Genomic DNA, 20853 nt, shown 5'->3' on the forward strand with positions numbered 1-20853 from the left:
CATCAATTCTTTGGTGCTCAGCTTTCTTCACAGTCCAACTCTCACATCCATACATGAACACTGGAAAAACCATAGCCTTGACTGAATGGATCTTTGTTGGCAAAGTAATGTCTCTGCTTTTCAATATGCTGTCTAGGTTGATCATAACTTTTCTTCCAAGGAGCAAGCATCTTTTAATTTCATGGCTGCAGTCACCACCTGCAGTGATTTTAGAGCCCCCAAAAATAAAGTCTGTCACTGTTTCCCCATCAATTTGCCATGAAGTGATGGGACCAGATGCCATGATCTTAGTTTTTTCAATATTGAGTTTTAAGCCAGGTTTTTCACTCTCCTCTTTTCACTTTCATCAAGAGGCTCTGTAGTTCTTCTTCGCTTTCTGTCATAAGGGTAGTGTGTCACCTGTGTATCTGAGCTTATTGATATTTCTCTCGGCAATCTTGATTCCAGCTTGTGCTTCATCCAGTCCAACATTTCTCATGATATACTCTGCATATAAGTTAAATAAGCAGGGTGACAATATGCAGTCTTGACGTACTCCTTTCCCAATTTGGAACCAGCCTGTTGATCCATGTCCAGTTCTGTTGCTTCTTGACCTGCATACAGATTTCTCAGGAGGCAGGTCAGATGATCTGGTATTCCCATCTCTTTAAGAACTTTCCAGTCTGTTGTGATCCACACAGTCAAAGCCTTTGGCATAGTCAATAAAGCAGAAGTAGATGTTTTTCTGTAACTCTTTTGCTTTTTCAATGATCCAATGGATGTTGGCAGTTTGATCTCTGGTTCCTATGCCTTTTCGAAATTTAGCTTGAGCATCTGGAAGTTCACATACTGTTGAAGCCTGGCTTGGAGAATTCTGAGCATTACTTTGCTAGCGTGTGAGATGAGCGTAATTGTGCGGTAGTTGAGCATTCTTTGGCGTTGCCTTTCTTTGAGACTGGAATGAAAACTAACCTTTTCCAGTCCTGTGGCCACTGCTGAGTTTTCCAACTTTACTGGCATATTGAGTGCAGCACTTTCACAGCATCATCTTTTAGGATTTGAAAGAGCTCAACTGGAATTCCATCACCTCCACTAGCTTTGTTTGTAGCGATGCTTCCTAAGGCCCACTTGACTTTGCATTCCACGATGTCTGGCTCTAGGTGAGTGATCATACCATTGTGATTATCTGAGTCATGAAGATCTTTTTGGTATAGTTCTGTGTATTCTTGCCACCTCTTAATATCTTCTGCTTCTGTTAGGTTCATGCCACTAACATATTCACAAGTAAATATTAGTTCTTATACTCTCTCTTTCCTTTCCAGGACTGAAATTCTAGGACTCTAAAACGTTAACGGTAACAAGTCATAGTATCTTAAAGTTTATCACAGCAATTTTAAGCCCTGAATAGTAGTAGTAGGTAGGGTCTGGAAGTCTTTAAAGAAGGTGAAATCAAACACAAGTTTTGAAAGGGGAGTAAGTGCTCAATGAATATATGAAAGAGGAAGAAATTCAGAGTGGAGGGAAAGCTTACTCTGCTTGGGTCAGAGACCCGATGTGTACTATGGTCCGAAAATAGTAAACCATCTACAAGGTTTTGTTTTACCATTTTGCTGTGTAGGTTAACATATTTCAAATATATAAAACATTCATTTAGTATACAGTTATTGAGAACCAAATATAGTAAGCATTGGAGGAAACAATGAAGCTACAATCTACAGAACAGTCTAAATAATTAAGAAATTCATGCACATTTTAGAGTACTCTCAATTCTTACTTTTGGTGATATAAAAAATGTCATTTGGAGAAGACATTTTAGCCTGATATAATCTCACACAAATCTAGTTCTGCAGGTTCACAGAAATAGCCTGAAGGAATACAAAGGAGGCAAAGAAATTCAACTCAGATTTAGTCATTACTCCTGGGGGCATTGCCTTAAGGCCAGATATCATTGTAAACAAGCCACTGAAGACCACTAAGAGAATAATATGAATACAATAGTTAGTTATGTTGTAGAGTTCACAAATATCCATCTACAGACAGAAAGGCAGGCCTTAAAAGCCTCTGTTCTAAAATGATATTAACATACAGTTTTTTACAGAGTAAGATAGGGTGATCACAAAAATGACTTTTCAAGCTTAAAGTCAAATTACATTAGGATAAATCTGTGGGAAAAATAAAGTGGGAATATATTCAAGGGAAAAAAAACTATGTAGAATATCTAGCAGTTCATACTTTAAAAAATGGTTGATGTGACTATTAAATCATTACTATAATATTTATAGTGTATTAGACACAATTTAAAGACTGATGCAGCATTTTCATTTAAGAAGGTAAACACAATATGGTCAGAAATGATAGATCCTTTGCATCTGTTTAAACTTCTGAAGAAAACCTCAAGATCAATTTAAAAATACACAGAAGAGTAATCAGCTTTCATTTTAGAAAGATCATTGGCAGCAATATGGGAAGTAAACTGGAAAGAGGGAAACTAAGAGGCCATTCAAGAGACTTGTTATAGTCCAGACAAGAAGGTATAAAGGCCCAATTGAGGGAAACAGAATGGTAAGCATAATATAGATCCAAAATATGTGAAGAGGCAAAATCAGTGAAGACACAGAGAAGGAAGGATTCAGGAGATTTTAAGGGAACTTCTCTGAAAGGGTATCTTGAGGAAAATGGAGGAATTCTGATTGACGTTCAGGTTTCTGACTGTGAAGACCAGTTTAAAACAATGAGACCATTTCCTAAAGTAGGTAATATAGCAGGTTAGGGGAAAAGTGAGTTTGGTTTTGGTACATGAGTTTGAGATGTTTCTGGGACTGACCACCTGGATGAGGATGCTTATACACCTCTCACAGGTAGAAGGCTGCAGGTAGTAGTGGAAGGAATCCTGGTTACAGCTATGATAACCCATGGGAGTCGGTAGGGACAGAAAAGGGGCCTAGTATATCACGAAAGAAGAAAGATGGTCCTACAAAGTTTGGTGCATGATATATAACAATGAATGAATTTCAGTGCCTAAACACAAAACAATGAATGAGTATTTGGGGGCTTGGTGTGGGCTGTCTCAAAACATACCATAACAGCATATTGATTATTTTGAATTGAAGTTGCTTGAGAAGCAGCTGATGCAAGAAGGAAACCCTGACCTTCCTGTCTCCCTGAAAAGCAGGAAATAAATCTCTATGAAAGGTGCACTCCTTGCAACTGGAGGTAGAAGGTCACCCTTATCCAACAGAGAGGAAATTCAGAGCCAAGAAGCCTGTGTAAATAAACCTTGTAACTTCTTTTAATTTACTACCTCAAGCCCAAACTCTGCTTAGATTCCTTACTAATTACGTAGCCCAAACTTAAGTTTCTTTGTCCTGTCAATTCCTCACAAATTTATTGCCTTTTTTTTTGGTCTGAAAAGTATAAAAGCTGCCTGCTTTGGCCACTTCTTAGGTACCATTTCTATGAGATCTCCATGCACATGAATTAAAATTTGTTTTTCTCCTGTTAATCTCTCATGTCTAATAAATTAGTCCAGCCATACATACTCAATCAGGGTAGAGGGGAAAATTTACCCTTCCCGGAAAAATATTTATGAATCAGAGATAAAAAGAAAGTTGACAGAATGTAGAGTTAAGAGAAGAATCTGTTTCAAAAGAAAGACTACATAGCTTGATCCAGGTCACACAGACAAGTAAGGAGTGGAGGTGAAATTAATCAGGAAGACAGAGCTCTTAACTTCCATGCTATACTGACATTCATGACACCAAGGATACAGAAGTTAGTAAAGCAAGGTCGCAGCAGAGACAGAAAGGAGAGGCTTTTAGAATATAATTTAAAAGACTGTCTAAGAGATAAGGATGGTAGAATTTTAGATTGGAGGAAGGAAGTTGAGGAGCTACTCCCCAGTCTGCTCAATATCTTTTTTCAAGACCTATGCCTTAAATACAAAAAGCTCACTTCTCACATTTTCTTTTTGTTTTCCACACGGTTTCAAGGGGAAAAAGAACTTGTTCATCTTTAAATGAATGAGATTTCATTTGCAGCCAAGCTTAGTTTGGGTGGTAACTCCCTTATCAAAAACTTACCAGAAAGTTTCAGGTTGATGACACTAAAACCTAAAGCTCAAAATTCTTATTGCCAATGTTTTAACCTAAGGAACTTCAAGAACTGGAAAGAATAAATTGGAAGCCTATATACTAACATGAAGTATTTCCAAGTTCCATCGTAAAAGTAAAGAGATAAAACATTTTAATCCCACTTCCACAAATAACAATACTTCCTACTTCTGGCATTGAAAAACATTTTGGAATAAAATACTTCAATCTATTAATAGTGGTCATTTGTGGGAAATGTGCTTACGGGCATTTTTCACTGTATCACTACGAATTTTCATACCCTTGAATTAATCAGGAAGAAAAAATTCTGACCATGCTAGAAGCAGATGTTCTGTTCTCTCTGCCTGACTGAGTTCTTTTTAAGAGCCGATCCTATTCTCTGGTGTATATAGCAAACGGTAGGGCTCACTGTTTCCACTACAAATGAATGAATTAATCAATGAGTACGAGCCTTGACGATCTCACACAGCTGTTCGTTCAGAAAGCCACACACACGAAAATGCACGCGTTTTCCAGTTAACGTGCAAAACAGACATAAACCGTAATGGAGGTCAGTTAACTCAACGTCCCTCCCTCCCTCAGCCTACACGACTAAAAAAAGCCTCGATTACGACGAAAAGTATCTCGAGGGCACGCAAGTGCGGCTTTCTTCAGTATTCCTAGCTAGTACGAACTCATTCTGGCTGGGGGAGAACTCGGCGGCTGGGAAACTGAACTGAAATCGGCATTGGTCCGAAGAGTTGTTCTGGGGGAGGTGAATCCCGCCGGCAAGAGACAGCGGTTAGGGCCGTTACTCACCATTTCTCGGGACGCCAAACTGGGGCTGGCGGAGCACCGAATTGAAGAGCATCTGGGACGGAGGAAAACGCTCAACTGAGGAAAAAGCCGTGGAAATGCCTCCAGATTCAGCGGAAACTGTACCCTGCGCCCCTTAGACCACGACTAGCTAATGCCTCCAACTCCCGCCACTGTAAGCCCCGGTCACCAAACTCCCCGCCAAACTGACGTCACGCCCTCTGATTGGCTCTCGCCGCGGCGTCCGGGCGCGTACGAGTCACTTCCCCCTTCGAAGCCCCGCCTCCTTCTCGCCCAGCCGCGGGAACCTAGCGTTCCAGAGCTCCCTGAGCGCCTGCGCGGGGGGCCGCAGGGGCGCTGGCGAACTGCTGGGAGCCCAGGGCGCATGCGTAACACGGCTTGACAGAGCGCGGAGGAAAAATCCGCGAGAAGGTGGTGGAAGAAGATGGCGGTGGTGGGGCCGAGTTTGCAATCTCTATGAATAGGCTAATCGAGTAACTGTATGGGTCATGGCGTCAAACTCAACTAAGTCTTTTCTGGCAGATGCCGGCTATGGCGAACAGGAGCTGGATGCTAACTCTGCCCTTATGGAGTTAGACAAAGGTATTTCGAAAGAGCGGGCTGCGCGGGTGAAACGGATGTGGGGGGAAGTGGCGCCACCAGGTGGTGGTAGCCGCGCGAGAAGCTGGGAAGGCGCATGCGCGGTGCTTCCTGGGCATGGGTGGGGTCGGGCGCCCTTGCTTTTGGTGAGCCCAGGGCTTTTCGGGGCTTTGGGAGGCTGGCAGAAAACGGCAGCGTTGCTATATTGGCCTTGTACAGCTGAAAAAGTAGAGAGCTCCCGCGAAAGGCTCGTTTGGACCACTTGAGGGCACAGCCCCGCGATTTTCCACGCAGTTTCTTAAAGTGCTGTATTGAAATTATGAAATTATTTTTCAGTATGTGCAGTTGAGACCAGGTCTTCACCAAGACTGCGGCATCTTGCACCGACTTTACAGCGATTCATTTGATTTCTGTAATTCTTACCTGCCGGTTACTAGGCAGGTCACAAATAGGGCCAAGACATCCGAAAAGCATAGCCCCTACTCATTCTCTGCTTCCCTCATAGCTCAGCCGGTTAAAGAATCTGCCTGAAATGCAGGGTTCGATTCCTGGGTCCGGAAGATCCGCTGGAGAAGGGATAGGCTACCCACGCTAGTATTCTTGGGCTTCGCTTGTGGCTCAAGCTTAGTGTAATTAAAGCAGTGTACTTTAAGGGCAGGGTCAGATCAATGGAAAGATTAGAGAATCCGGACTTACTTGGGAGCTTGTGTGTGATTGATGATTTTCTAACTGTATTTCCCATATTTGGTAGTTTTAAAGGGGATATTTGAAGCCTATCGATAGAGATGAAGTAGTTTTACTTAGAAACTACAATTAAGTCCTAAAAACACAGTAAGTGAGACGACATATATCCTATTTCATCCATTAAGATACATATTTTTTCACATATTAACATCTCTGAAACTGAGAGTCATCTTAAAAACCGGTAAAATAAAGTCTTAGTTATTATTTAATTGGGCTCCCTTTGTGGCTCAGCTGGTAAAGAATCCACCTACAATGCGGGATACTTGGATTCGATCCCTGGGTTGGGAAGATCCTGTGAAGGGAAAGGCTACCAGTTCCACTATTCTGGCCTGGAGAATTCCCTGGAGTGTATAGTCCTTGGGGTTGCAGAGTCGGATATGATGGAGCGACTTTCACACACATTCTCTGCAGATGAGTTCTATTTCCTTAGGGCAGTGAAGGGACGGGACAGGCTTGGTGTAGTAGTAGAAGCTTTGGGGAGACTTGAGTTGAATTCTAATTTCGCTAGTTTTATGATCATGGACATGTCACTTAACCAAACCTAATCTTGTTTTTTTTTTCTCTGCAAAATGAGTAAAATACTACTGAGCTGGCAAGATTGTTGTAAATATTAAGTGATATAATGGTATGCAAAAAAGTCCTTATTAAATGCAGAAGAGATTTGCCTTATCTTTTAGATAGGGATTTGGAAGGCAAGGGCAGGTGTTTCTTAGTAGAGAACTCAAAGTATTTCAATGACTCTTTTGTTTCAGTGTACTTGTTATTTTTATTGAATGGGGGAAACATCACTTGGTATACAGTTAATTTTTGATTAACTGTAGCCAGTGTGTAATATATTAAGAACTGGACTAGAGGTTAGAAGGCAATGGCACCCCACTCCAGTACTCTTGCCTGGAAAATCCCATGGACAGAGGAGCCTTGTAGGCTGCAGTCCATGGGGTCGCTAAGAGTCAGACACGACTGAACAACTTCACTTTCACTTTTCACTTTCATGCATTGGAGAAGGAAATGGCAACCCACTCCAGTGTTCTTGCCTGGAGAATCCCAGGGACGGGGGAGCCTGGTGGGCTGCCGTCTGGGGTTGCACAGAGTCGGACATGACTGAAGCGACTTAGCAGCAGCAGCAGAAGTTAGAAGGATTTTAAAGTCCATTTGGAGCCATTTCCCAGCCCTCTGACTTGGACACTATGTTAACTTTTCTGGGACTTAAAATTTTTTTTACCCTGTAGACATTTAAAGTGCAGTTGGTCCAGATAAGAGTTTCTCAGACCTAAAAACAAACAAACAAACGTTTAACTTCTTTTGATCAACATGAGAGTGTCATAACACTCCAATGAGATATTCCTTTGGTTGAGTCACAGTAGTGCAAGTCCATCATCCAAGAAAATGATGTTGAGCTTTGCTTTCTCTTAAGGAAAACTATAGGGCTTTTTCCTTCTCAAACAGAAAATCATAATATCAGATGTGTTTTTTAAACACTGCATAACCTTTTCCTCCCCATTCTGTTAATTCCTTCCCTATTCCCCAATAAGAGTTGCAGGTCTACATATCTAATATTTCTACTAATTCTAAAGAAATTTTCTACCACTGTGGTCTGGGTGGGCTCATCCCATGACAGCAGAGCAGTACAGTAGTGTAGAACAGAATTGGGATAGGACTCTGAAGAGAGAGATCTAGAATTCTTTAATTCCTAAAAACTTGCAGTTGTGGTCAGAAAAAAATGTAACATAATTTTTCCTTCCCAAAAGTTGAAATAGGAATATTTTAGACCTGTAAGAAGTGTATAGATGGCTACTGAGTGTTTACCTGTAAACCAGGTGTTGGTCCTAGATCATGTTTAATCCTCCCAGCAGTGCCTTGGGTGATGTAAGATGTTATTCCATTCCATAACATCTTACGGAAGAACGCAAAGTAATTTTTTGACCAACCCAGAATTTTATAGGTGGAAGTTGGTCTGGGGTTGTCTGAATGCATGGATGCTCCACAGATACCAGTGGGGCTACTGCTGTAGAGAGGAGGTGGTTGTAATAATCCAGGGAGAAGAGAATAGTGGCTTGGGCCAGGTTACAGTGAAGCTGTGTGAAGTGCTGAGATTATGTATGTATTTTGAAGGTAGGGCCAACAAGATTGGCTAATGAATTAGTTGAGGATGTGAGAATAAGAGGTCAGGAGAAACTCAGAGGTTTCTTGGTTTTTTTTGGTCAGAGTTATTGGAAGTATATATTGTCATTTACCGAGTGGATGAAAATCAGATCCTTGTGGGACTATTGAATTTGAGCTATCTCTTAGACATACAAATGGAGATGTTGGGTAGGCAGTTAGATATACAGATGTGATACTTGAATTCCATTATAAAGAAGTATCTGTAGTACGAGTGTCAAGAAACCCACTTGGGAAATATTGCCGTTGGAAAAGACCCTGATGCTGGGAGGGATTGAGGGCAGGAGGAGAAGGGGACGACAGAGGATGAGATGGCTGGACGGCATCACTGACTCGATGGACATGAGTTTGAGTGAACTCGGGGAATTGGTGATGGACAGGCAGGCCTGGTGTGCTGCGATTCATGTGTCGCAAGGAGTCGGACACAACTGAGCGACTGATCTGAACTGAACTGATAACCTGTTATATGGTTATGACTGTTGCACTTTGTTCTAAGCATTTTGAGCAAGCATGGCAGTAAGGTATTTATTTCTGATCTCTCTAGGAATAAATGGATGCTCTTTTAAAGCCGACTGAAGTCCGTTTGTTTAGGATGTAGTTAGTAACACAGGACAATAATCATTCATATAATAGTCATTAATTCATTTAATAAATATTTACTAATCACCTGCATTGTGTTAGGCACTTAAACTTGGAGCTGTATTAGTGAACACAACAGCTTTAAGAACCTCACCTGAGGGGGGGAGGTTCAAGAAGGAGGGGATATAGACTATGGCTAATTCATGTTAATGTATGGCAGACATCAAACCAGTATTGTAAAGCAATTATCTTTCAATTAAAAATAAATAAATTTTTTTTTTTTTAAGACCAAAAAGTGGGCAGTGGCCCAATTCCTGGAAATCTCCTCCCCTCCCCGCAAATAGATAGACTAATCCTCCCATTCATTAGCCTATGAAATTGTCCGGCCCAGAAAAACTAACCATGGCCGCATTTCAAGACCACAGCACTCGCCCTCTGTAGTGGCCCACACTGTATCTATGGAGTGTGTTTCTCTTTGAATAAATCTACTTCTTACCTATAGAAAAAAAAGAAAAAAAAGAAGCTCACCTAAGGAATCAGACAGGACTAGATTAAATATGGCCTTGTTAGGACAAGAAGTTTGGATTTTATGCAAAGTACATTGAGAAGACAATGAAAGTTTTTAAGTGGAGGACTGACATGGATTGGTTTACATTTTTGAGGATCACTTTCGCTCCTATGTAGAGGTCTTTTTGCCTTCCCCTTTTTAAAGTTTTAAGCTGATAACCATGCCGCCTGAGTTATGAAGACAAAGCAAACAGAGTTAACTGTTAAATCAAGTACAACTTACGTATATTGGACATTTCATAATACAGCACATCGTTTCTATAGTACAGGCATTATAAAGGACATACCTCACATAATTTATTCAGTTAGTGTAACTTTTTCACTAAAAATTGTCAGTCTAAAGATTTTTAAGTCAGCTGATGGGAAGTGTCCCGATGATTTAGGAAAATGTATGCAAGATCTCCACCCTGGGTGGAAAGGAGAAGCTACTGCAGAAGACACCACTCAGCATGCCTGCTTTCTGTGAGGTTGGTCTTGGGAGGGATGAGATCAAAGAGCAATGGAGAAGAGAGCAGTTTCCCTTTCCTGTGCCTGGGCAATGAGAAAGGAGGACATGCAGGGGTTGGAGTTGCTATCTGAGGTGCTGGTGAGCTTAATGCTGCATGGAAAACTTGACGGTATGTTCAATGAAGAAATTGATAATGAAATAGATCAGATCAGATCAGATCAGTCGCTTAGTCGTGTCTGACTCTTTGCGACCCTATGAATCGCAGCACGCCAGGCCTCCCTGTCTATCACCAACTCCCGGAGTTCACTCAGACTCAACGTCCATTGAGTCAGTGATGCCATCCAGACATCTCATCCTCTGTTGTCCCCTTCTCCTCCTGCCCCCAACCCCTCCCAGCATCAGAGTCTTTTTCCAATGAGTCAACTCTTTGCATGAGGTGGCCAAAGTACTGGAGTTTCAGCTTTAGCATCATTCCTTCCAAAGAAATCCCAGGGCTGATCTCCTTCAGAATGGACTGGTTGGATCTCCTTGCAGTCCAAGGGACTCTCAAGAGTCTTCTCCAACACCACAGTTCAAAAGCATCAATTCTTCGGCGCTCAGCCTTCTTCACAGTCCAACTCTTACATCCATACATGACCACTGGAAAAACCATAGCCTTGACTAGACGAACCTTTGTTGGCAAAGTAATGAAGTGTGCTGTAAATCAGGACAACTATCTTGTCTCCCTTATTTTCCCGTCTGAATTATCAGACAAGAAGAGCACAGGTTGCTTTTACACTGTCCGTATTGGCACAGATGTAGTTGGCATGATAAATAAATGTGAGGCCTTACAAGTATCCTCATATCCCCTTCCAAAGAGGGAGATCTCTGCAGCCAAGATTGTACCAAGTGACTTAATTCCGTGCCATAACTGATTCAGAAATTGACATGTGATCCACACTGAGTCAAATTCTTTCTCTTTAAGAATCTGTACTACCAGACCACACTTAGTTTGATAGTGTTGATAGGTGGACCTCTTGGCGTTGGCACATGTGTGCTCAGTCGTGTCTGACTCTTGGTGACCTTCCTCTGTCCACTGAATTTTGCAAGCAAGAATAGTGGAGTGAGTTGCCATTTCCTACTCCAGGACATCTTCCCGACCAAGGGATCCAACCCATCTCCTGCATTACAGGTGGATTCTTTCCCACTGAGCCATCTGGGAAGCCCATGGACCTCTAAGATCATGTATAATAGAATTGAGGTGAAGGTCAGACTGTTAACTGAGTCACATAAAAACAAGCATTGTAATGGACTGTTTCTTAAAGCCAGTGATCCCTTGGCCAGCTGTGAGAACTGCTCCGAAAATTCAAGACCCTTCTTTGGTTCTTATTGAAATCCACAGATTCATTTTTATGTGTGGCTATTGCTCTCATCTCACATGCTAGTAAAGTAATACTCAAAATTCTCCAAGCCAGGCTTCAGCAATACGTGAACTGTGAACTTCCTGATGTTCAAGCTGGTTTTAGAAAAGGCAGAGGAACCAGAGATCAAATTGCCAACATCTGCTGGATCATGGAAAAAGCAAGAGAGTTCCAGAAAAACATCTGTTTCTGCTTTATTGACTATGCCAAAGCCTTTGACTGTGTGGATCATAATAAACTGTGGAAAATTCTGAAAGAGATGGGAATACCAGACCACCTAACCTGCCTCTTGAGAAACTGTATGCAGGTCAGAAAGCAACAGTTAGAACTGGACATGGAACAACAGACTGGTTCCAAATAGGAAAAGGAGTACGTCAAGGCTGTATATTATCACCCTACTTATTTAACTTCTATGCAGAGTACATCATGAGAAACGCTGGGCTGGAAGAAACACAAGCTGGAATCAAGATTGCCAGGAGAAATATCAATAACCTCAGATATGCAGATGACACCACCCTTATGGCAGAAAGTGAAGAGGAAACTCAAAAGTCTCTTGATGAAAGTGAAAGTGGAGAGTGAAAAACTTGGCTTAAAGCTCAACATTCAGAAAACGAAGATCATGTTATCCGGTCCCATCACTTCATGCGAAATAGATGGTGGAAACAGTGTCAGACTTTATTTTTCTGGGCTCCAAAATCACTGTAGATGGTGACTGCAACCATGAAATTAAAAGACGCTTACTCCTTGGAAGGAAAGTTATGACCAACCTAGATAGCATATTCAAAAGCAGAGACATTCCTTTGCCAACAAAGGTTCATCTAGTCAAGGCTATGGTTTTTCCTGTGGTCATGTATGGATATGAGAGTTGGACTGTGAAGAAGGCTGAGCACCGAAGATTTGATGCTTTTGAACTGTGGTGTTGGGAGAAGACTCTTGAGAGTCCCTTGGACTGCAAGGAGATCCAACCAGTCCATTCTGAAGGAGATCAGCCCTGGGATTTCTTTGGAAGAAATGATGCTAAAGCTGAAACTCCAGTACTTTGGCCACCTCATGTGAAGAGTTGACTCACTGGAAAATATTCTGATGCTGGGAGGGATTGGGGGCAGGAGGAGAAGGGGACGACAGAGGATGAGATGGCTGGATGGCATCACTGACTTGATGGATGTGAGTCTCAGTGAACTCCAGGAGTTGGTGATGGACTGGGAGGCCTGGCGTGCTGCGATTCATGGGGTTGCAAAGAGTCGGACATGACTGAGCGACTGAACTGAACTGAAGAGCTGTTATCTTGTAACTTACAAAATAAGTTATTGAATATCCTGAAAGTTGGTGTTCATAACATTAATTTGTATATGATTCTAAATCAGTATTCTTTGTGTATATTGCACAATATTGCATACCTTCTCACCATGTATATTTATAGACAGTTTCTGAAATTTGGGGGAGGGATGCTTTGTTGACTATCATATATATGTCAGTTTTTTATTCTTGCTTTTTAAATATAATTTACTGAGATGTTACCATGATCAGTTTATTAAGCTGTGGGTTGTGGGATGGCCTTGGTATTATGTGTGGTGCATGCTTGAGTTTGTATTTCTCCCTTCCTTCGTTCATTTTTAGGGAATAGAGTTTAAGATGTTAGGATGTTACGGTTTCATTTTGAATCATCCTTACACCTTAGCTAAAGCAAATGTGTACAATAATGTGTACTCTCATTACAGTTCGTATTGGCAGTGTTCTTTGTAGTGGATACTAGTAATATTGGTGGCCCCTTCGTGTCTTATGAACATTTTCCTATGCTTGAGGAGTGGCCCACATCACAAGCCTGTCTCATTGACGTGGAAGCAAAAGCTCACTTTCCTAGTTTCCCTTTCAAGAGCGCAGGATGTGAACTAGGCTTTGCCAGCCAAACTTCCTCCAGGCTCTGTGATTTAGAGACACAGGAAGGCAGAGTGGAAGAGTACACTGCCCAGGCAGCAGCGAGGGCTACAACATTCCTAGATGACAGGAGTGCTAATTCTAGCATTTGGTGCTTCCCAGCCACAAAAGTTTTAGTCATCTAATCAGTTTGGTAGGGTGGAGATAAGCATTCTTAAGAGTTCAGCCTTGAAACAGTTTATTACTTTAATAAACCCTCCGTCAAAACTCACTTCCTGCATAATCAGAGTTAGCTTCTGTTGCTTGCAGCTAAGAACTCTGACTGATACAGGCTACCTATAAATGCATGCTGTTTTAAAAACTTGATTAATAAATCCCAAGTTTACCATAGTTTATATTATTTCTCTTCAGTTCCTTGAAATTTGTCATCCTTCAGAAGTGTACTACTCGAAAATCCCATTGGAATCTCTTCTTTAGTTTTAACCTTTATCCTCTAGTTGCTTGCTGGAAATGCATTTTAGCATAATAATTAGGATCAGATTGCTAGGATTTGAGTTCCATCTCTACCACATATTAGCTGTTTTTCTTAGGCAGGTTGCTTACCTATTCTTTATCTGTGTATTTTTAAAATGGGCATTACTGAATAATATCTAACTTCTATTAGTATCAGATCAGATTAGATCAGTCGCTCAGTCGTGTCTGACTCTTTGCGACCCCATGAATTGCAGCACGCCAGGCCTCCCTGTCCATCACCAACTCCCGGAGTTCACTGAGACTCATGTCCATCGAGTCAGTGATGCCATCCAGCCATCTCATCCTCTGTCGTCCCCTTCTCCTCTTGCCCCCAATCCCTCCCAGCATCAGAGTCTTTTCCAGTGAGTCAACTCTTCGCATGAGGTGGCCAAAGTACTGGAGTTTCAGCTTTAGCATCATTCCTTCCAAAGAACACCCAGGACTGATCTCCTTCAGAATGGACTGGTTGGATCTCCTTGCAGTCCAAGGGACTCTCAAGAGTCTTCTCCAACACCACAGTTCAAAAGCATCAAATCTTCGGCACTCAGCCTTCTTCACAGTCCAACTCTCACATCCATACATGACCACAGGAAAAACCATAGCCTTGACTAGATGAACCTTTGTTGGCAAAGGAATGTCTCTGCTTTTGAATATGCTATCTAGGTTGGTCATAACTTTCCTTCCAAGGAGTAAGCGTCTTTTAACTTCATGGTTGCAGTCACCATCTACAGTGATTTTGGAGCCCAGAAAAATAAAGTCTGACACTGTTTCCACTGTTTCCCCATCTATTTTGCATGAAGTGATGGGACCGAACGCCATGATCTTCGTTTTCTGAATGTTGAGCTTTAAGCCAAGTTTTTCACTCTCCACTTTCACTTTCATCAAGAGACTTTTGAGTTCCTCTTCACTTTCTGCCATAAGGGTGGTGTCATCTGCATATCTGAGGTTATTGATATTTCTCCTGGCAATCTTGATTCCAGCTTGTGTTTCTTCCAGCCCAGCGTTTCTCATGATGTACTCTGCATAGAAGTTAAATAAGCAGGGTGACAATATACAGCCTTGACGTACTCCTTTTCCTATTTGGAACCAGTCTGTTGTTCCATGTCCAGTTCTAACTGTTGCTTCCTGACCTGCGTACAAATTTCTCAAGAGGCAGATCAGATGGTCTGTATTCCCATCTCTTTCAGAATTTTCCACAGTTTATTGTGATCCACACAGTCAAAGGCTTGGTTTTCCTGGAACTCTCTTGCTTTTTCCATGATCCAGCGGATGTTGGCAATTTGATCTCTGGTTCCTCTGCCTTTTCTAAAACCAGCTGGAACATCAGGAAGTTCACGGTTCACATATTGCTGAAGCCTGGCTTGGAGAATTTTGAGCATTACTTTACTAGCGTGTGAGATGAGTGCAATTGTGCGCTAGTTTGAGCATTCTTTGGCATTGCCTTTCTTTGGGATTGGAATGAAAACTGACCTTTTCCAGTCCTGTGGCCACTGCTGAGTTTTCCAACTTTGCTGGCATATTGAGTGCAGCACTTTCATAGCAGCATCTTTCAGGATTTGGAATAGCTCAACTGGAATTCCATCACCTCCACTAGCTTTGTTTGTAGTGATGCCAGAGGTAGCCAGAATTGCTGGAGAAAGTCATACGACTAGGTATGTTTGTGGCTATTATCAGAAATGATATGAACCCTAACTGGCTTTCTACACAGACCTGCAATACTACGATGTTTCTTTAGTCACGACTCTCTCAGCTTCTTCAGTGACATTTCAGATGTTTTAAATTTTCAGAAAAAGCCCAAATTCTGGGTTTTATATGAAATCTCATTTCATTTTTTAAGATTTGACAGTGCATTCAAAACCTTTAAAAAACATTGTATCATAAAATTATTCTCAGGGCCAGATTCAGGGGTCTACTATTAATAGTTTTAAGTCAAATAAGATACATGGCAAAGACTAGCCTGAGGATCTACTTGCCTTTCTTCTCAAAGCAGCCTCATGGCTGCTTGGCAGATCCCACCCTGGAGATTTGCTAGGTTTGGGGAGGAACCCTGCTGCTGCCGCTGCTAAGTCGCTTCAGTCGTGTCCGACTCTGTGCGACCCCATAGACGTCAGTCCACCAGGCTCCCCCGTCCCTGGGATTCTCCAGGCAAGAACACTGGAGTGGGTTGCCATTTCCTTCTCCAATGCATGAAAGTGAAAAGTGAAAGTGAAGTCGCTCAGTCCAGTTCAACTCTTAGTGACCCCATGGACTGCAGCCTACCAGGCTTCTCTCTCCATGGGATTTTCCAGGCAAGAGTACTGTGCATAGACATTTTTGAAAATTTTCACCAATGTTTCTGATGCAGAACCAGAGCTGATAAACCATTGGCCTAGCAAAATGTTCTGCACATTTTAAGTGAGAAATAGGAGAAATTTCACTGCTGCCAAATGAATTTTAATTAAATAAGCTGTTTACAGACAACTTGCTTTAGTTCTTCCTAGTCTCCCTGTGTGTTGTGACTAAGTTAAGCACTGTTTATCTCCAGGCACTGGAAGGGAAGAGAACTCTGCTTCTTTGGCGGGAGAATAAAAGGTAAAATACAGTAAAAGGCAATCATATCCGTCCACAGTAGGTCTTCACAGGAGCATTCTTATGATCACACTTAGGTCTTTTGATCAGGGCATTTCATCTCAGATTTGTTGTAGCTAGCATCAGAAGTAAAGTGAATAACCTCTCTTAAACCCCTCTAAGGGTAGAATCTGATTGTGCTGAGCCCCGGTTTTCGGTGCTTGGCTTATCCTGGAGTTAAAATTGGCCTGGAGCAAGCAAGCTGGATACCACACTGTCCCAGGCTAGGAATGATCTCCTGGGGAGATCAGTGAGCGGCTCAGAAGAGAGGTCTTTGCTCCCTTCTCCAGGATTGGAACCTGGGTAGCCTGGATGGAAAACAGGAATCCTGACCAGTAGACCGCCAGAGACTGGAGGCTAGAAACAAAATGGCCTTGGCTCTTTTCCCCGTTTGAAAGCAAGAATGCTTTCAGGAGGCAAAAACCATGAAAACAGGTAAAAGTTTTTATTAGAGACACAGCATAACATGTGGAGGAGCACACAGAAACAGTTTAAGATAGAAGCAAGGCAGAATTACATACCCTGAGCAAAAGGGTTTGGGTGTCCTGTCTAATGAGGAGGAGCGCAGTAAACCAGAAACTAGGCAGAGACACACACCAGGGGAGGAGGGCAGGCATCCTGAATGAGGAGCGCAGAAAGAATGTGGTTAAATCACTTAAACAGGACAGTCCTTCTGGATCTTTGTTTGCATTTGGCCAGTTATCTTGTTTCTTTCTTTATGCCTGACTGGTCCTAGCACCCTCCCCAAGATGGGTGTGCAACTTTTTGTTATGACGGATCCCACCGCACAGGCCTGTGGTTACGTCTCCATGCTTACTGTGTGGGGAGGGGGTGGCAGGGGCTTCCCTTTTTGACCCCCAAGAAGCCTTCCTGTGCATGTATAGATAGGGAAATCTTCCCTGACCTCAGGAATGGGGACCTTATCTCTCTACTTTAGCAGAGCTCAGCTTTTGCCACTAGCTTTGTCCTTGGGGTGTCTGGATGAGAAGAAAGCTTCAATTTTATTCCACTTAACAAACACCAGCTGTTAGGCCCAGAGGTTCATCTGTCTCCTACCACAGGAATGTTGCTATATCATAGGCCTTAATGTACTTCTTAACCTCAGATATGCAGATGACACCACCCTTATGGCAGAAAGTGAAGAAGAACTAAAGAACCTCTTGATGAAAGTGAAAGAGGAGAGTGAAAAAGTTGGCTTAAAGCTCAATATTCAGAAAACAGATCATGGCATCTGGTCCCATCATTTCATGGCAAATAGATGGGGAAACAGTGGCTGACTTTATTTTTGGGGGCTCCAAAATCACTGCAGATGGTGACTGCAGCCATGAAATTAAAAGACACTTGCTCCTTGGCAGGAAAGTTATAACCCACCTAGACAGCATAGTAAAAAGCAGAGACATTACTTTGTCAACAAAGGTCCGACTAGTCAAGGCTATGGTTTTTCCAGTAGTCATGTATGGATGTGAGAGTTGGACTATAAAGAAAGCTGACCGCCGAAGAATTCATGGTTTTGAAATGTGGTGTTGGAGAAGACTCTTGAGAGTCCCTTGGACTGCAAGGAGATCCAACCAGTCCATCCTAAAGGAGATCAGTCCTGGGTGTTCATTGGAAGGACTGATGTTGAAGCTGAAACTCCATTACTTTGGCCACCTGATGTGAAGAGCTGACACATTGGAAAAGACCCTGATGCTGGGAAAGATTGAGGGCAGGAGGAGAAGGGGACATCAGAGGACATCAATGGACATGAGTTTGGGTGAACTCCGGGAGTTGGTGATGGACAGGGCAGCCTGGCGTGCTGCGGTTCATGGGGCTGCAAAGAGTCGGACATGATTGAGCGACTGAACTGAACTGAACTGAATACGCTTCTCTCTTTTGCACCCTACCTTCTCATTTCCTCTCTCATAAGACTCTCATATCAGAAAATAAACAAGACATTTACTGTTCTTTAGCTCATGTACCCAAGGCTCTGTTACAGGAATAAATGTCTATCTTGAATAAAAATTGACCACACTAGAGAAATCAGAATATTTCTCTGGCAGATGCAAAATTATCTTTGGTACATTTTGAATTAGTTTAAATAAATTGGTCTGAGATTCTGTTTTAAAGGGAAGGTAAAGTGGATCATATTCTGTTGAGGAGATTCCTTGTACCTAGACTACTTCCTTCTTTCCCTTTTTCATCCCAACTAAGGTTAATTTATTACAAACAGAACTTTGCTGTCATGTGCATCTCTAAACCAGGGAGAGAGAGAGAAGGAAGGAAACCCAGTTGCTCTGGGTTCCCCCGGCACATGTACACAAGCGCACGTCTCTCCCTTCTCTGCCTTCATCTCTGTCTTGAGGCTTGCCTTTCTTTCCCTTCACTGCCCTGGCTTTGTGTCCCTTGACCGCCTTTTCAAGGCTTCGGGAGCCATTGCTAGTCCCCCAGAAGGTCTCTGTTGGCACTTAGTGCATTTAATGGGAAGAAAACTCCAAGAGCTCCTAGTGGCAGTTCTTGTGTGTATGGAAGTTGGTGAGTGAGGTGTATAGGGAGAGGGGAGCAGACAAAGAAGGGATATGTTCTGAATTTCTCAGAAATTAATTTTGGATTAATTTTCCCTTAGCAACTTTTATTATAAGCAGCCATTAGATCACAGAGTACTGTTAAATACTGATGGTGCTATTTTTTTTCCTATGAGGAAATATGTTCCAAGTACCAGATAACTAAGCTGAGTGTGCCTACAGAACTTGAGTCATTAGTAAGTCGTAGAAATTGCATGTGCACATTTACTTTGTAAGTCTTCCACAATGAGACAAAGAGGCACCCAGGAAAGAGCCCTCTGTCCACTGGGAATCAGCCGCACAGTGTAAGAGCGGTGAGTTCAGTTTCAGTCAGTGTCTCACTGAGGACTATAGCCCTGGAGACAGCTTTCCAGAAAGCTCTGAGAAATCGCTCTGAAGACGTAGGGGGAGAGGTCAGTGTATCGTGCAGTTTTGACTAAGGAGTATGTGCAAGCCGACAGATATCTCTGTAGGTTACTGACAGTCTCAAGGAACACACATCTCAGTTAATGACTTCAGTGCTTTTCTACATGTGGGAAAATGCAGGACTCCAGGTTCATAAATTTCCCCCCCCTGAAATATAACTGCCTAAGGGCATGTTTGGCCTGTTTTGCTTAAAACACGGAGTGCCTCATCTGGTTCTTTAAACTGAATTCCTTTCAAGGTGTACTGTAGGTCAGTGACTCATTCCTCATAGGACTGAATGGCGAGTGACATTCCTTGTTTTAACCCCAGGTATTTCCTTTGTCATTTTTAAACAATGAGCAGACTTTACTGAACAGAGGTATTCTTGGGCACTTATTCTTGTGCAGATATGATCAGCATTTTATAAGTGGCAAAATAATAAAAGAATTATTTGAGGTGATACTATTAATTTCATATCAGGATATTCATTCTTAATGGATTTTTTTAAGGATTGAACATTAACTGTTTGTTGAATTTTTGAAAAATCAAATTCATTGAGGGAATTCCCTGCTGGTCCAGCATTTAGGGCTCCACGGTTTCACTGTTGAGGGCCTGGGTTCAATCTCTGATCTGGGAATTAAGAGCCCATAAGCAGTGCAGCCAAAAGAAAAAAAGGAATCATTCATTGAGGCATAATTTGTGTGTAATAAAGTTACCAAATGTATGTAGTCATGAAGCCACTGCCTGGAATGTTTCACCCCCAGAACTTCCTTGTGCCCCTTTGTGGTCAGTCTTTCTTTAGCTTTCGGCAGCCACTTTCCACTTTCTGTCTTCATAGTTTTGCCTTTTCCAGAATGTCATGTAATATATAGTCATGCAGTAGTCTTTTGGGTCTGACTTCTTTCATTTAGTATGGTGATTTTGAGATCCGCCCATGTTGTCGCATCAGTAACGGGTTCCTTTTTTTTTGCTGCTGCTGTTCTGTCATTAAGTTGTGTCTGACTCTTCCTGACCCCATGGACCGTAGCACCCCAGGCTTCTCTGAACTTCACTATCTCCTGGAGCTTGCTCAAACTCATGTCCATTGAGTCGGTGATGCCATCCAACCTTCTCATCCTCTGTTGCCTCCTTCTCCTCCTGCCCTCAATCTTTCCCAGCATCAGGGTCTTTTCCAGTGAGTCGCCTCTTCACATCAGGTGACCAAAGTATTAGAGCTTCAGCTTCAGCATCAGTCCTTCCAATGAATATTCAGGGTTGATTTCCTTTAGGATTGACTGGTTTGATCTTGCTGTCCAAGGGACTCTCAAGAGTCCCCTCCAGCACCACAGTTTGAAATCATCAGTTCTTCGGTATTCAGCCTTGCCTATGGCCCAGCTCTCACATCTGTACACGACTGCTAGAAAAACCATAGCTTTGACTAGATGGACCTTTGTTGGCAAAATGATGTCTCTGTTTTTTAATATGCTGTCTAGGTTTGTCAATGGCACCCCACTCCAGTTCCCTTGCCTGGAAAGTCCCATGGATGGAGGAGC

At 42.4% G+C, this 20853-nt stretch overlaps 2 protein-coding genes across 2 annotated transcripts in view; one reads left to right on the plus strand and one right to left on the minus strand.

Annotated features, from left to right (window-relative positions):
- The window catches only part of DTL (denticleless E3 ubiquitin protein ligase homolog), a 50470-nt gene extending 45410 nt beyond the window's left edge, over positions 1 to 5060 (minus strand). The window contains exon 1 of the mRNA XM_003587108.6: positions 4887 to 5060. Coding sequence (XP_003587156.1) covers positions 4887 to 4938 — 52 coding nt within the window. The 5' untranslated portion in view covers positions 4939 to 5060. The remainder of the gene's footprint in view (positions 1 to 4886) is intronic.
- A 238-nt stretch (positions 5061 to 5298) lies between these two features.
- The window catches only part of INTS7 (integrator complex subunit 7), an 83398-nt gene continuing 67843 nt past the window's right edge, over positions 5299 to 20853 (plus strand). The window contains 1 exon segment of the mRNA NM_001076044.2: positions 5299 to 5486. Coding sequence (NP_001069512.1) covers positions 5393 to 5486 — 94 coding nt within the window. The 5' untranslated portion in view covers positions 5299 to 5392.

This window comes from Bos taurus, chromosome 16 (genome assembly GCF_002263795.3).
Source record: "Bos taurus isolate L1 Dominette 01449 registration number 42190680 breed Hereford chromosome 16, ARS-UCD2.0, whole genome shotgun sequence".
In the NCBI taxonomy this organism is placed as follows: domain Eukaryota; kingdom Metazoa; phylum Chordata; class Mammalia; order Artiodactyla; family Bovidae; genus Bos; species Bos taurus.